The following is an 18,136-nucleotide window of genomic DNA, read 5'->3' as shown; positions in this document are numbered from 1 at the left end:
ACAATAACATTATTCGAGATCTGCTGTATTTGACAGTCTAATTTCATGACAATCTTTGGCATCTGTAGCTGATGAGTGGGAGTACCATAAAGACTCTGGGGAAGGAGCCCTGCAAAGTCAGTGCTAACCGAGGAGTCTATAGCCTGCAAAATGTAGTTCATGATGGTACCTGATAGCTCTAGCATGGTAGAGCTATCTGGTACTTTAGCCTGTGTAAGGGTGTAAATGAAGATCATTGGCATCACTTGCTTTGAAACATGTGACTATTGATGAACTCTGGAATATGAATGGGGCTACATATCATGCCTGGCTAACACATTGATAGGAAATCTGCTGAAGACTGAATCTGCGAAATAGCCGCTGGGGTTTCCAGCTAACAGCAATTGCTGATTGATGACCAGGTGCAACCGGTACTGCATAATGACACCGGATAGCTCTAGAATACAACAGGCAGTGTTCTACTAACACTAGTTTCTTTAGCTCGAGGTTGTATGTGCATGATCATCATGCTTATTTACAGCATTTACTAGGCGATGTTTGGGTGACCATGGAGTATGAAGTGTGCAGCATGCCATACCGAAAATTGCAATATTCAGGCACACGGGAGTAGATTATTTGCTGAATCGGACAGGCAATATTTAACAGCCCCTAGAATTTCCAGCCTGAAGTAGTCACTTCCCGATGACCACTTACAGTCTGTAGTGTGCAACAGGTATTTCACAAGGAGTCTCTTAAGACAGGACATATAAGTTACTAACCAGTTTTCTACAGTAGGAATGTGCGGTTTATCAAAGTGGCATTTATGGAAGACAGCCATGTTTCTTTCTAATACAAACTCTGCGTATATCTAATAATTGTAAACCATATACACAGAAGTCTGTTCTAAAATAAGTGTCACAAATTACCAGAGTATAAGGCCTTGTCAGGTCTGTCTATTCTTGAAGCACTTAAGCAGAAAGCAGCTCCTGGCTATCAAAGACTGACTAGATCCAATATGACAAACTCGTGATGAATGAAATGTTCAGGATGCTCCTAAACAATGACTCTTAGAGGATGGGATTAGCTCGACCTTTAAAAGGTAGTATTTTACCAGGTTTGGGGTTGGAAGATGAGATCCTAATATTAGTCAATGCAGGAATCTTTTCTCCAGGTATTAGGAAATAACCAACCCCTTTCGGACAAGAAAAAATATTCAGGTTTTTAACTATGGAGGAGGAGAGTGACTTTCGAACTCTCCCAGTCCTTTCATATTCCTACCTTTTACATTTCAGTTGGGCTAAAACCTAGGCTTCTAAATTTTGTGTTGGGAAACTTTCATTTCCAGATGAAGGTCTTGCCCTTGACTGTTGTAATCGCACTTTTTTCAGAAATGTGTGATAATATCCTAACGCCCGGGTTGGGCGCACTAGTTTGAAAGCATAAGTACCATCTGTTAATTGTGGCATCATTGACAGTTTTCTGCCTCCAAGAGTCTTGCCAGCTTTTGTGCTAGTTCAGCTGCATTATCAATGAGACTAAATTCTCCCTCCAGCCGAAGTAGTTGCTTTAGTTCTTCAGTGCTATTCAAGAGTCCAGTGTTCTACTGATGTATGCTTTGCTAGCCTGTATCCCAGCGTGTATGACCAAATCGGGCAATAAAAGAGAAAAAGAGAGCGATTGGGAAGAAAGACATGGAAGAGATGAGAAAAGAGCTGAGTCTGGTTTGAACATTTTTGCCATGGCTGTTTTTATTTCCTGTCCCTCCATGTGAATGTTTGAGAATTTTCAGTCCAGACTCATTCCATTGTTTGAGTAAGGCCTTGGGCTTACTTACTCTGACATGGCTACTTCTTACCTTCAAAGCTATTGAGATTTTAGAATTAGAAATAACAGCTAAAGATTCATCCTTTCCATGGCAGTTTTGAGATAAGCTTATTCAGTAGTTCTTTATGACGTTTTGGTTACAATGGTTATTTCATTGTTCATTTTAATGACGGGAATCTGTGCTCTTTAATAGAAAATGTAGATGGGATGTGTTGTCTAGTAAATATTAGAAAGGAAATTGGAATAAATATAGCATCTGTATTTGCAAGACCTGTTTCCATTTCTTCCACATCTCCCATATTTATCTTCACATTTGATAATCCCTTTGTTTTATAGTCACCACATGAGTTGATGTATTTTTTCTTTTGACTTCAGTTTTGCTTTGATGTTAACAAGTCTTCAGTTTGCGTTTAGCCATTTTTTACATTTGTTAGCCATTTAGTTATTTTTTCTTTTTGTTTTTAACATTCCATCCCCATCAATAATTTTTTTTGACAGCGACATACCAAAGGATCTTTGTCCTTTGTACAGGCCTGGCGAGTGGGAGGACCTGTCTTCAGAGAAGGATATTAACCCGTTCAGCAAATTCAAATCTCTGAACAAAGAAAAAAGGCAGCAAAATGGAACTACAATTGAACCCAATTTGCATTCCACCATTTCAAAGTTCTCTGTTGATAAGGCCACAGGAGAACTAGAAAATGTAAATGCCAAAGGGGATATAAAAAACTTTGAACACTTTAATGACATTCCAATATCAGTGTCTAAGACAAATGATCTGCCTCACGGCTGTGCCGAAAAGATTGAGGAACCTAGTAGTACCATTACAATTTCAGAACTTGGGACCAAAGAACATTCTCCTTTAGAAGATGGTTATATTCAGCTAGAGAAAGCTCTCCCTCTAGTTGAGGGGGGTATAGCTGGGAGTAAAGAAAACGTAACAGCTGAAGTGGTTGGTGCTGAACTGGTGGTCTCTCGGAGGCCCAAGGCAGAGCCTCAAATTTCTGCCATAGGGGAACCGTTGGTAACCACAGTCCCACAAGGAGTACTTGACATTGGGTTTCACGAGAACTTGTGTTTGGATTTAAACAAGGAGTCTGAACAGTCCTTGAGAGAGAATGAACTTCCTCAACCAATGACGGAAAAGGTGGAAACTGTGTTAAAGACTTTGAAGGACCTGAATGAAGACCAATCTTCTGAATTTGCCATCAACACTAGCAAAAACTTTCCATCATCCCACAGTTTAAGTAACTGTAACGTGCATGCTGAAAAAAACATTCTAGCAGTGGGTACAGAGACTCCATCTGTACCTGCTGAGGGACAAGAAAAAATGCTCACTCCAAGCTTAAATGACAACTCAGGTACACGCTCTTCAGGAAATGAGGAGGCATTGTTGAAAGAAGACTCACCTGCAGTGAATCGGAAAGTGTCAGAAGAATCCCCTCTCTCCTATTCCCCAGGGGAAACCTTTGCAGAGATGCAACGGGATAGCGAGACAGAGATCAAACTGTGGCTTCTTAAAAGGATGCAAGGGCCAATCGAAGGTAAGTCGTTTTCTTGTTTCTCTTTTGTCTTTAGGCATGATTGGAGGATACCTCTTACGTGATATTTGAGTATGTATTCATATAATGCAATTGCCCTGCCTCGGCCTCCTTTTTACTGAATGTTTTGGCAATAGTGGGTTTTTGAAGGGGTCATATGTTTTATTTGTAATTTGCGGCCTGTTCCTTACTCTGTTTTGCATTATGGTCGATTTCCTCCTGAAACTAATTTTCAAACATTTTCTTTTCTTTGTAAACTGATGGACCCAACAGGACATTTCTTCAGAAGAGCAGAGCATTAGAGAAAGGTCAAAGGCTCTATTGCCTCAGCCTTTCCACCTGTGTTTACATTAATGACAAATGTGTTCCTTTCCATTATGGTCACACGAAATGGAACACTACAGTAGAAAGTAGCACATCTGTAATTTGGCGCATGGACCTAAATCAGACATTATAGCAAAATAACTACAGAAAACTTATTTTTGTAACCAGTTTCTTTGAATTCTTTGGGGTGCATGCAATACAGCTTGGGATTGCAGTATTGGCAGCAACAAAGTATTATCAGTACAAACAGTAATTGTAGTTGTAGCAGTAGTTTTGGCAAGAAAGCCACTGGCAATCGTACAATAATTTGTACTAAAGCTAGTAGTACTGATGCTAGTAGTAGGAATTATGTTTGCAGTATTATTGGTGATAGCAATATTCCTGATCGTAGCACATATATTAGTATGTTGAATAGCTCCAGGAGCAGTATAACGATAGGCTTAGTAATAGCAGTGTTTCTGATATAAGTTAATAATGTAACTAAGTACAGCAGTTATAAGACTATTATTAAAAGTAGTACCATTGACAGTGGAACTGGCAGGGTCAATTGAGATTACAATAATAGTATTACCAGTAAAAGCAACAGTCAATGTACCATTGTTTCTTCTTGTAATAGTACTGGTATAGGTGCTACTAGTAGTTGTTCTATTACTAGTAATACAACTTTATCCATGCCAGTAGAAATACTACTGGTGTTATTTCTACTGTTTATTGTACTATATCCAATACTGACACTACTAGTTACTACCAACTGTGGTTCTCCTGGCTCTACAGTTTTTTCATTTGATTAATGCACTCACTAGGTTGCACTGTTTTCCTTTAAAGTCCTGCTGATAATACTTATGCAGTAGTACCAGATATGTTTATGAGAAGGGGGCTGGTGGATCATGTAGTGAATCAGAGGTGTTGTGTGGATTGGATGGAAAAAGTTGCAAATGTTAGTTTACCCAAGAAATTAATAAAACTCCAGAGCATAAATGCATCTGCAGACTGGACCTTACTTTGATTTCGCCCCCCTGCTATTTCCTGTGTTGGAGGTTGCATCATATTGCAGAAAGAGAGGACATTCTATATCCGGAAACAGCTTGAACAAATATATAATCAAATGCATATGTAACAAATTAAACTAATTTAAGGTCAAAAGCAAAACCTTGAAACCAAGTATTCATTTTTTTTTTACAATTTGTCACTTGATAAGATACTGCATTTTTGTGAAGTTCTTCAATTGTTGTAATTTTGTGGTTTCTCAACATTGGTACGAGAGAAACCATGCTTACAATCATTTAACTATATACTCTAACAGCTCTCCATCCTCTTCTCAAAGAAATGTAAACGCCTTAGCTCTATTAAGGATCGCTTTGCAGATATATTTTTCATGGCATATCAGTTTCAGATATTTGCTAACTTTGAAGTCTCAGAAATGTGCAACTGTGAAGTTTGGAGTTTCTCATTCAATTCAGAAATTCTGTAAATGTGACTGTTTTTAATTGGTTTTTTTTGTAAATTTTGTGCTTAAGCTACCCGATTCACATTACCTGTTTATCAGCAAAATGGATTTACAACCCTATATCAGCAGGTCATTTACCTGAAGGCCTTGGACCAAAGCCAGCATTGTTTTGAAATGTAAATAGAATGTCCAAGCATGTGGACAACTGCCAAATAAAATGATAATTTAAAATACCAAGTTTGGGATTATACAACATCAAAAAAGGATTATCTTATTTTCTGATAGAGATTTTAAAACAAATTTAGTTTGTGTAGAGTTTATATAAACTAAATCCAGCTACGTTTCAGAATAAAAAATGCTACGTGTTGAAACTGATTAAGATAATAAATACAACTTGCATTAAAGGTAAAAAGCCGAATGCATAAAAGTCACACAAAGTAACACACTATCACTTCTATTTTCTTTAGGTCTTGCCTAAATACAGCTGTATCTGTCTTGCCAGCCTCATGTTTTCCAAAAATATCATACCAAGATGCATACATTTATATGGGCTCTCAATCAACACTCTTTCATCATTGGTCTGTTGCCATGCCACTAAAATTATACTACCTCCCACCCTAGCAGAAGATATATAGGTCAGCAAACTCCAGCCCTTGAATGCTTTCATTTTGAGGGACTGCATTTTTCCCTTGCACATCTACACATACATCTTTAAAATTGTTCCCCAAAATTGGAAGTTGTTCATCACTTCCCAATGACTGATAGTCCCTATGTTTAGTAGGGGTACAGCAACTATTTTCATAACTTTTAAGACTTTTTTTTGTCAATTACAATAGGCATTCCTCACTATGAATAGGCTTTGGTAGATTCATTTATCCTACTGAAAATTAGCACAGTCATTAGATTAGCTTAAGTGTAAATGTAGATTTTTAGGCAGAAGCCCCCTCCATAGGTGTATGATGGATATTTCAACCTCTTGAGAGAGCCGTCTAGTAACTACTTGTGGCATTACAATACCCCTATTGGAGTATTGCACAAGCACTGCCAGAATTCAGAAAACACTCCTCTCAAACACAAAGTTTACGCCATAAACAAAGATACCAAAGCACTCAATAGAAGTCCAAACAAAGTCAGTCCATAAAATAAGGATTCTTGTAGCTATAACAAATTTGTAATTTATTGTAGACAAAAGGCAGGTAACTGTGGTCATCTGTGCATGCATGTTGAGAACAGCAGAAAACATTTGACATGTGTTTCATCACAAATTGACTTCTTCAAGGCTGTGGATGTGTACAAACATACAGCCACTCAGATCTAGCTTAAAAACGAAAAATACACATGGCAACGGTATACAGGTGCCTTGGAATGTAGGGGGTTCTTACGCCCGTGCTCCAAAAAGATGAGAAGAATTGGAAAATGTAAAACATGCAGTGAGTAACGTTCTATCCAAAGATGTGCAAATACAGTAAAAGTTAGGGTGGTCTTATAGGTATCCATAAGGAAAGTTACGGAGAGCGTGAAGTCTAGGGTTTTCAGACTCGTGATCTCACAAAATACCACAGACGGCAATATCCTCCGAGTGCACAGGTGAGTGATAGATGCCCAGTTAAACACAGAGGAAAAAGAAGGTACTGACCTAGGAAAGTAATTTCCTGATAAGGAATTGACTAGTGGCGAGATTTGAAGAAACAAGGTTTGGTTGTCGGACAGAACCTTTAGAGTAATAAACTAGGTCACTCCACAGTAGGAGAGGATAAATTAAAATGTTATCATATTTATGTTGAATGTATTGTCAAACTTACAAAAGTAGCGCAAGAAATAACCCATTCATCAGATGTCAAAGCATCAGATCTGCATCCAATGTTAGTGAATTGTAAAGTCAAAGTGTCTGTCTTGAGCGTACTCTGGTAATATTGGAAAGCCACGGGTATTCTAATAGTGGAAGTGACCAAAAGACATAGTATCCTCCTCCAGAGTAACGTAAATTGATATATAGGGGAATCTTGTTGTCTACCGTAGAACCAAACTGTGGTCCAAAGATGCAGGAACGGGTTGCCCTCACTAACGTTTGCTGTCTTTGCACATCTTTAGATGGATGTTACTCACCATACGTTTTACATTTTTCAATTCATCTTATCTTTTTGGAGCATGGGCGTAAGAACCCCTTTCTTTCCAGGGCACCTGTATACAGTTGCAATGAATATTTTCCAAAACATGTATATGTTTTTTAGATATCTGAGTGATTGTACACATCAAAAGCCTTGAAGTCACTTTGTGATGAAATGCGGGTCGGCTGTTTTCTGCTGTTCTCAACACGCATGTACAGATCAGTTACCTGGCTTCTGTCTACAATGAATAACATATTTGATATATCTACAAAGTACTGCTTTGTACTTCAGCAGGATGTCTATTAACAACAAGTGGAACTACAGCTTCTTGAAAATATTTAAGTACTTTTGCAGTTGACTTTTCAGGGGCACCTAGTAACAACTAGTGGAACTGCGGCTTCATATAAGAATTTCAATGCTTTTTCATTTGAGTCGATGAGGACACCTAGTAATGACCAGTGGCAAAAGTGGACATGTATATTTGTTTAACCCCCTCAACTTTGTGAAGGACATTTGAAGCAGTTCCATCTTACCCAAGAGGGACATTTAGTGAAGAGTTTGCAGCTTTGTGACAATCTTTTTAAGCAGTTGTTTCAGACTTGAGTAATCTAGTAATGGCTAGTGGACTGCAGCTTTATAGAAGAATTTCAATGCCTTTACATCGGACTTAATGGAGGCATCTAGTAATGACTATTGGAACTGCGGCTTCAAGTAAGAATTTCAAGGTTTTTGCAATTGACGAAGGGGACACCTAGTGATGGCTAGTTGTACTGTAGATTGAAGTAAGAAACTCCATGCTTTTGCATTTGGCTTGTGAGTGACATCTAGTAACCTGGGATACTCCACCTTCACAAAAGAATATCAATGCATTTGCATTTGACTAAAATCTACTAGTGGAACTGCAGCTTCAAGCAAGAATTTCGATGCTTTTGCATTTGACTTTCAAAGGACACTTGGTAACAACTAGTAGAACTGCATCTTAATTACACAATTTCCCTGCTTTTGCATTTGACTTGTAAGGAGCACATCTACTAACAACTAGTTGAACTGTAGCTTCATGTAAGAATTTCAATACTTTTGCGTTTGACCTGTGAGGGACACCTAGTAACGGCTCGGGAAAATGCATCTTCATGAAAGAAAATGCATCTTCATGAAAGAAAATGCAAGAAAATGAAAGCTTTTGCATTTGACTTGAGATGGATACCTAGTAACGACTATGGGAACTGCATCTACCTTAAATGGTTTCAATGCTTTTATATTTGACTCGAGAAGGACCTCTAGTAAAGACTTGAGGAATTGCAGGTAGGAGGCACTCATCAAATATCTTTACCTATTGGCTTGCATTTTGCTTATTCCTACTGCACCCCATAGCATAAGGCAGTTGGCATTTTTACTAGGACATAAATATAGTGCCACTCAAAAAACTGTTTCCCAGCAATAGAGTAGAAGGCACTTGACTTAATCAGTGATTGCTAGTAGCTGTATATACTAGGTTGTCTCCACAAGTGTTCCATAGTAATCAATACATTTATTGAAAGTTGCAATATTGATTGATTAGTATATGCCAGCATTGGTATCTTTACTTATCCTATTGAAATACAGCACAGTTTATTAGAGAAAGAAAAGGGGATATGTACATGTTCATGCTGAAATCGCACAAATGTGTGAGGGACATTTGAAGCAGTTGCATCTTGCTCAAAAGAAATGTTTAGTAGCAACACAAGTAATTGCAGCATAGTGACAGACTTGTTAACCAGTTGCTTCTGACTTCAGAGGGACATCTAGTAAAGTTCTGAAGGGCTGCAGCCTTATTAAAGATTTCACACTGTTTCTTCTAACCCAAAGCGGTCATCTAGTAATTACTGTAGTTATGTGAAAGGCTGGACTGATTGGCTGTGCCAATGCTTGTTTTAGAAAGCCACCAATTTTCCTTACTTTGCTTGTGGGTGAAAACCTTAGTCTATGCAAAACTCACTTCTGGTCAGTTTTTTAGCTCAACAGTAAAATGTGCCCAACTGCCCTGGTATTCCTCCATGTTTGAGCCCCTTTGATGTCGGAATCATTCAGTTCATCTCTACCACCAACCCCCCCATACACTCCACCGATAGTTTGCAATCTTAGCCATGTATCTGTGCAAAGCCTTGCACAAGTGCAGCAAGCAGTCTTTGATTCTTACTAGAACCAATTTATTGAATTAAGTCTTCTTATCAGATTAACCCACTGCGGCACAAAGTCACACATTAAAATGACTTCTTAGTGCTCATGGACTTCCGCACTGCATACCAAAGTACAAAGTAATGATGGTTTATGGTTCCTTGAACCAAACCCTACCTGCTCCCTTGCATTCAAGGGATAAAATTAGGTTTTATGAAGTGGTTTATTTGTTACTTTTTACCATAGAAACAATAATTTTTATTCATATTAACACTTAAGTGGCACAAATGTAGCCCGCGCCCATTACCTTCCTTTAACACTTATTGTATTGAATAAGACGAGAGCAGTAATAGGGGTCTGCCACACTGTGTCCAAGCTCCTAAACATTAGGTGCCCCTCCGCTTGCCACCAATTGTCAGAATGCCATTTGGAGGGCCACAGGGCAAGCAGGAGTGACTGAACTCCACGGTGGGCATTGAGGACTTTTATTCCTGGTGTTCCGGGGCCGGGCCTACTATGGAACTTGAGCAACTGGCCCAATCCCCCTTTCTGAACATGACTCTGAGGTAGGCGTGAACGAGCAGTCTAAGACTCCCATGGGGAAAGCGTGGATATTGATTAGTGAGCATGATTCATAATTCAAAACGCAGAAGCAGCAGTAAATCAGTGTCCAGCCAAATACTCTTTTCATAACAAATCGAAGCATTTTATTTCTAACTCTTCTCAGTCTGAACAAAGCTGCGGCATTCACAGACAACACATTTCCTTCTTGAGGTCAGGGCTCTAGCTTTTCATTGGCAAATCCCTGTCCCACCTTTTCCATGCTGTGTGAGCTGGGTTATTCCCCATTTGCTGGTGGCTGCATCCAGGTAATGCTTACTAATACACTAACTCGAGTCCAATCTGACTCTTCAATTGCAGGCAAAGTGTCTTGGTGCCACAGTGCTCCTAGCAGTGAGTCCCCTGGGGCCCTGTAGGCCTGTCACAAGTCTAACCTGTTCCGGCAGAGAGAAAGGGTGCAGCGTCTTGGATGCTGCCCCATCTGGGTGCACTCTCAACAGCTCCAGTACTACTCGGGTGAGTCTGATATATGCGAGCGTTGCAGCTGCTCTAGTCAGGCGCTCCTCTGAACCTATGTGGTCGTTCTCTGGTAGCGCAGTGATCAGAGGTGTTTCCGTGCTCCTCCTGCGGGGTAAGTGTCCATGCTCCCTGGAGGTGGGAGAATAGTTTGATCCACAGGGTCAGGTCAGAAGGAGTCTTCATTGCTTCTGGTGACTTGGTCACCACTGCTCACTGTTCACAGGCTTTTGCTCAATTTCAGCAGTCCCTTCTTGGCAAGTACCGCGCCACTGTCACACACGACCTTGACCCTTACCGTGTGTGTGACAGTCTTTACTAAGGCGGCCTCTCCTGGCATACAGAGTTGCCTTTATGGCATTGCGCAGTCCCCCTCAACCAGCAGAAGAAGTCTTGCAGGGCTTCCCTTACCACACAGCCTGAACCTCCCCTTCTTATAGTCAATGTCTAGATACCAAATGTGATTGAAGGTCTGTGTCTTTGAAGTTTTATACTTGGGCTCGGGTTCTTTTCAAGTACATACTGTTCCTCTTGAAAAAACATTCGTCACAGCAGGGTAAACTCCAGAGCTGACAGTCCCACAACACAGGCCATGAGAGTGACTAGAATTCACTCCTGGATGTCAACCACAGTGATCTATGAATTAAAACGTTAATCTCGGGCTCCCAGCCTGACTCTTTACGATTCCCTTATCAGCCCCTTCTCCTTAATGAGATGCATCCGGGCCCCTTCCTTGTGATCTTTCACTGAATCAAAGAGCACCCTCTGAAGTGTACAGAGGGAGCCTTGCTCTCCCTTCTCCAGTGTGTCCCAACCTGCTCAACGGTTATAAGTATTTGGGGGGGATTTGTATTCTTCTAACTCCACGTTTTTTCACCATGCAGTCCTTGGCCTCCCAACATGGAACCTAGATACCTTCATGTAATGTACCATTACAGGCACGCTTGCACTAAGTGTGTGTGCACAGCACACACAATATTCAGCACAGTTACCTCCATGTATTGTGCCACCATAGACACATATACATTCAGCACACACATTCACTCTGCGCCTACTTTTAAGTACACATTCACATGCCTGTGCAGCACAACACTATACCCAGCCAATTCTCTATCCACAATTGCAACCCAGTTCAAGCTCCTTGGGTGTGAAGGACCCAGACTACCTCTGTCAGCAGTTCCGCTGCGTAAGGTTCCTTCACAGAGGCATCGTGCCCAGCCGTTCTTAAACATCTGGACATGTACATCTCTTCCTAACCCTGCAACTTAGTGAATGCCACTTTCCCTCTGCCTGCTTCAATATGAAGTCCCCAAGGATCAAGTGCTGTACGCAGAATTTGCAATTGTGACAAAAATAATACAATAATATGGGTAATGTTACCATCATCTTGAGAGCAATTCTGCCCACTGCAGAAGGGAATGGGGGAGGACAATCATTCACTGGGTTGGCATACTGAGAAAGCTCCAAACTTACTCTAGGTTGCTTTTCACTTGGAAATGGCCCCAAGTGCTCCAGTGCATTCACAGCGTTGCTGTGCCCAGCTGTGCATATCGTACATATAAAAACAATTATCTGCATTTAATGAAATGTGTGACAACTGTGTCAAAATCCCCAAAAAGTATCCACCTGCATATGTCCACAAGCTATCCAATACAGCATCAAGATAATCCTATCTGAAGGCATCAAACATTTCCTGCTATTAATAGACCGAATCTGGATATTCGGCTGTGGGCTATCTGTAATACTTCAATTACCCTCCTTATGTTTATCATTGTATTTCTACCAAGATTAAACCTTCATTGATCAGGGTGTATCAGTCTTTCAATCCTCGGTAATAGCCTGCTGGCCAGTACGGAACACCATATCTTGTAATCCATGTTAAGCTTAGATAAGGGTCTATAGCTAGCTGCATCTTGGATATCTCTACCCTGGCAATGCAGAGACATCACCATGGCTTCATTGGTAGTGAGAGGAATCATACTAACAGTGGGGACAAAAAATGAATGTGTGCAGCATAAAACTCAACCAGGAGGCCGTCGGTACCCAGTACATTGCCTCTGACCATCCTCATTACTGCCGCACTTACCTTGGCCTCAGTCACCCGCATGACTGCTCAATTCCTTCACCTCCTCAAAACACAACATATTCAGGGCTATGTATTCCCTGTACTTAGATATGTCTGTCTTTTTATCCTACCTGGGTCCTTTGTACAGAGTTTTGTTATAATCCACAAACACCGCCATTAATGTCCTGCTGTGGATTCACTAAGGGCCGTATGTACAAAACATTTTTCCAGTCGCAAATGGCCCGATTCGCAGAATCTGCCCATGTGCTACAGAAAATGCTTTTTCAAATGTAAAAAATATAATATGCAATTCGGGTACTCGTAATTTGCATTTGCTTTTCAGCACTTGAAAGGAGCGCCACTTCCAAATACAGAATTGATATGGTATGTATTACTGTTTTGTGACCGTATTCCGTTGCATAACAGTAATACTTTACCACTATTTTAAAGGGGTGGTAACCCATTCACAAAAGGAAAAGGATCCTCTTGGGACCCCTTTCCCTTGAGAATTGTGAAAGTATTTTTTAAGAGCAAGCCGTGGTCCCACGGAACACTGCCTACTCTTAAAAAATTAAACTTTAATGTTTCATTTTTTTTCTTTTAAACGTATTCCATTTTCCTTTAAGGAGAATGGGCTAAATTGTTTTTAAAAAGTTACTTTATTAAAAAACAATTACAGACATGGGTGTCTTCTGACCTCAGCAAGCCATCATCCCTATGATGGCTGTAATTCCTAATGGGTCGCAACTTGTGACCTACTTCATTAATATTCATGAGGTAGGTTGATTTGTGACCCACTAGGAATCGTAAATTAAGAAATAAACATTTCATACACTCTTATCTGGTACAGATTTCTTCCGCTGGTCTCCTTGTGGCTGGGTGAGGCGGCTGCTGACTACACTAGCCATGTAGGCACATTAAAGGTGGAGGAGATTACCGCAACATCAGATGCAACCGTAAGCGGGCCTGCGCGAAGTGTGGGCACGTCAACGGCCGAAGAGGCTGGGCTGGGCCACCTCCTTTGTTTATTTGGTCTTAAAGACATTAGGTTTTCACCTCTGCATATATTATCATCTCTTGATTTACAAAATGGGTAAGAGGAAACTGATAATGAAAGCTGGCAATACTATCCTCTCCTATTCTATTACAAATTTCCCCTCCTTTGCAATGACTATGATAAATAGAGAAATTGTTACAGTGGAAGAAAGACTGGAGGCAACTCATCTGGCGGTCTCTGATGCTCTAGCGATAGTGGAAGCTCCAGCAGACCGACTGCCGGCAATATCTCAGACACTTCCCAAATCCAATCTGTCTCAATTGCCCCCCTTTCTCAAGATGTAAATCTTTCCACATCAATAGGGAGTCCACTACCCGCCAAAAAGACAAGGGGCCTGATCAAAGCATCCAGGCAAAATGTAAGGTAATAAAATAGGAAGAGATCCAGCTTTGTATATACAGTCCACAAGTGAGCAAATTAATAATATGAAGAACATTGTCAAATTGGCCCTAGAAAGGGTAACCCAGAAATTACTTCAACTTGACCTTATTAGAGAAGCAGAATGGTCTCAAGTCGACTAGGGCCTGGACACAGGAATGCAGTTGTAATTGGAGGCACAAGTATGGTAAAGGAGGACCCCAAAGGAAATAACAGTACAACTGTGCGACCGAGATCAGTCCAACAAAAGATAGACCCTGTACACTTTAAAAGCCACCCAACTGTAAACACCACACAACGGCCTGAATTCCCTACTAGCTGATGGTCTTCCTATGAGGAGCTTACCCTGTTAGAAGAAAAAAGCCAGCAAAGTTCAAAGGAGGTCTTTTAGCTTTCACCAGAGGTTACACCCTATGTTTTGTTCTTCACCAGGGTTCCTGGCCTGAGGCCTAGAAGTAGCAAGGCCTGGGGAGAACTTAAAAATAAAGTTGTACATTGGTTGGCACAAAGGATACCCAAGGTGAATCTGAATTTGAAGAACTTTTGACGGTAAGTAGAGTCAACTGGATAGGAAACTCTAAGATAACATCCGATGGCGACTGTATTATCTTAAACTTTAGAGATCCTTATTTGGTTGAATTTATCTTATAAATTCTTCAAAATATGCAGTTACAGGGTATTCACTTGAGGAATAGCATTAAAGCAGCCCCCCTGGGCTTACTATTTATAGACCTGATTATTTTTCCCCTCCTTTAAATATATTTCAGTAAAGGACTCAACCGAATGTTAGACCTTGTTTGACTAATAACATCGCATAAAACTTCTCCTGCATCTCTTAAAGGGGTCTTGCCAATTTATAGAGCGCAATCGTCAAATATTACTCCGGAAGCTACAGGTAAAGGCATACTAACAGTGGAGAAGGCTTAGCAGAAATACTCAGTCTCTTGGAATGTAGCTGGAGTGGCCAAACCCAATCTAGAAGACTGGATAAAATATGTGAATGAAGCGCAGATTGTATGCACACAAACCTGGCTTGTTAAAACACTTGATGTTGATGGATGTGCATCCTTTTATACTACAGCCACCCAATCCAGTAGGGGTAGGGCTAAAGGAAGTCGACTTTTACGGGTCTCCACTAGAATACCATTTAGAGTAACTAAAATATTTTTGTCATATTACCAATTTGTGCTACTAACTTCGGATGGTAACTCAGACATCCTAGTAATTAACTTTTATAATGTATTTGATTCCTCAAGGTCAGAAGTGGTTAAAGCTCTGGATAAACATATAGATCAATTTATCTGTCATTATTCAAAGGATGTTTATAATATCTGGGCCAGTGATTATACTGCCACTAAATGTCCTTTTTCTTCTAAAGAGGTGTGTGGCCTTACTGACAATAAGGGTAATGATACAGATCGTTTTAGACATAGTCAATATGGAACAGCTTTAAATGATATAATCTTTAAATATAACCTACATATGTCTGATAGTTATTGTTCCAGTTATGATCTTCAACCCCCAACCATTATTGGAAGAGGAGGTAGTAACACAATTGATCATATTCTAACATCGGAGAGTGAAAGGATTACATCCACTAACTATCAGGTGGGGGAATATTATATTAGTGACTGTAACCCAGTCATTATGACAATACAAATTAGGCTGCAACCAGAAAAACAGACCGGTAAAATATCAAATAGTGGGGCAGAATGGGATTAACATGAAATGGACAGGAGTAAACCCTTGCAACTTCACATCAGATTTACGACCTACGAATACAGATCACTTTCTAATTGGCTTGGCCCAGGAGGATGATCATAAGCAGACATTGGAAGCCCATAAATCCATCTCCAACTCTATAAGCCAATTTCTGACTAGGATGTCCAAGGATAAAGGGATCGAGAGCAAATGCTGGTTTAACCTTCATAAATTGCTACATTCATACCTTAGGGACTTAGTTGCAATTGGAGCCAGTAGGACCAGATATAAAAGGGCACTAAATGACAGAAAAAGAGAGCTCCATAAAGAAGAGGCCTGGGAAAAATTAATTTAGGTGGCAGTGCCGAAGGATACTTTAGTCTGAAAAACAATAAATGCCCCTTTTTTTAGAGCTAAATCTGGGCCTAATCTTGAAAACAGCAGACTGGGCGGATCATTTTGCTTCAATTTTTAAATTGCCGAAAAGATCGGATACGGAAATTGAGACCCCCCAGCAGGAAAGACTCCGGGCCCAGATGGAGTTCCGGTGGACACCTACAAGTTTCTCTCCACTTTATGGGCAACCCTCCTAATTAACATTGTAAATACTGCTGGAGCCGGATTTATACTACCATCCTCGTCAAATTCACTAATTGTTCCAATCTTAAAGAAAGGTTATAAAAGTGACCCGAAGTGCCACAGACTCATCTCTTTGTTTGACTCTTCCGCTAAATTGTTAGAAAGGGTTGTTCTAGAAAGATTGGAACAATGGGCCGAAGATAATATTTTAACAACTGCCCAATATGGCTATAGCAAAGGACTGGAGACTGTTGGGCAGTGTCTCAACCTGAATCTTTTTGGTAGGGAAATGCAAAAAGGCAAAATAAGGCATCCTATACTTGTTTTGTAGAAGTGAGATTCCTACCAGTCTCACTGGTGCAGGGACACCCTTGGTCTACGGGTTCAACAAATGATCGACACTGGAGTGGGACAAAACACAAGTTTATTATATCTCATTAGATGGCTCCGTCATACAGACACTACAAGTGCCTGAGAGGAAACTAACTAGAACAGTCTGAGATCTGCCTTTTATACATTTTGGGTACCTTAGGATTGCACCAGAAACCCCTTTGTCATGGTTACATCACAATTTTACATAACCCTCTCTTGGCATTTTTACATAACGCTTACACAACTCCCTTACACAACGCCTACATGCTGCACTGTAGAATCCTGATAAACTCCTACCCACGTCACTTTTATAGATAGGCAAGGGAGGTTACAGGCATTGGTGGGCTAACAGATGAAATATCTGTGCACATAGGCCCTTCGGCAGGGCAGGGCTGCTCACTCTGACACGCGAACGTTATCCGTATGACCAGCTTTCAGTGAACACGCAACCTCTAACTTAGAAAGTCCCCATAGAAACACAAAATGGGGCAGACAGGCAAAATGGTTGAAAGCAGAGGATAAGTTAACAGAATACAATTTTTTACCATCTAACAGTCCCTCCTTTTAGCCTCTGCTAAATACATTTTGTCCAATCGAGAGTATTTTTTTAAACACATATATATTTAAAAACCTTTCGAATACCGAATACTTGAAGAGTAAAAACCCAAATCAACTTTATACTGCAACATGCGAAGATGCTTTATCTACATCGTTCAAACTTTCTGTATCTATTTTCATAAATTCATCTATTTGTTGCTGAAGCATAAGCTGCTTATTAGCATCACGATTATCCACTTTCTTAGGGATACAGACATGCATAAAGAAGTACAGATGGGGCATATAATTGGCATACATTGAATACAAAGGCAACATCCTAGAATAGCGCCCACTATACAGGCTGCTATGACAAGTAATTTCCACCCCCATGACATAACAATGTTCCAGAACCAACAAGACCAGGTCCATGCTCCTGTTTCTTGGTGTATCTCGGCCGCTATCTTATGTAATTTGGAAATGGCCTGATTTAACGTAAAGTGCGTTGTCTGGTATATAAACACAACAACTGGCACCGATAATTCGGCATGCACCTCCACGATCTGCAAGAATAACATCTAGAACCATACGGTTCTGCAAAACTACAAGTCTTGCCGCCTGGATTTCCTCAGTGATGTTACCTAGAGCTGATGTAGTCTGATTAACTACTGCCTCAACTACTCTAGTGAGTCTTTGTATGTTCCTACTATTAAGAGGTGGACCAACGAAGAAAAACATACCCATGTTCACGTCAACATATTCTTGCAATGAGGTGTCAGTCTGATCCACTGCCTTAATAGCTTTCATTCTCTTGGTCAGAGCAAATAAAGGATTGAGGGGAGATAGTCCAGTTTAACGATAAGAAGCTGGAGCTAAATAAACGGAGGGGAAGAGGAAAGATACATAACATATCCCTGACCATCGTGGAGGTAGGTAGAAAGAACCTTTATTCCCACAAATAAAATATGTATTATGGGATGCTAGAAAACTACAAAGAGC

At 40.4% G+C, this 18,136-nt stretch overlaps 1 protein-coding gene across 9 annotated transcripts in view; it reads left to right on the top strand.

Annotated features, from left to right (window-relative positions):
* NCOA7 (nuclear receptor coactivator 7) overlaps positions 1–18,136 on the top strand; it is an 830,008-nt gene that overhangs the window by 500,694 nt on the left and 311,178 nt on the right. For 6 of the 9 annotated variants that reach the window (XM_085611678.1, XM_085611679.1, XM_085611682.1 and 3 more), the window contains one exon: positions 2,302–3,344. In XM_085611678.1, the coding sequence (XP_085467804.1) occupies positions 2,302–3,344 (1,043 nt within the window). The remainder of the gene's footprint in view (positions 1–2,301; positions 3,345–18,136) is intronic. The other 3 variants (XM_085611685.1, XM_085611684.1, XM_085611677.1) reach the window with 1 other exon arrangement.

The sequence above is a fragment of the Triturus cristatus genome, chromosome 6 (genome assembly GCF_964204655.1).
Source record: "Triturus cristatus chromosome 6, aTriCri1.1, whole genome shotgun sequence".
Lineage (NCBI taxonomy): Eukaryota > Metazoa > Chordata > Amphibia > Caudata > Salamandridae > Triturus > Triturus cristatus.
This window is presented reverse-complemented; position numbering and strand designations above follow the sequence as displayed.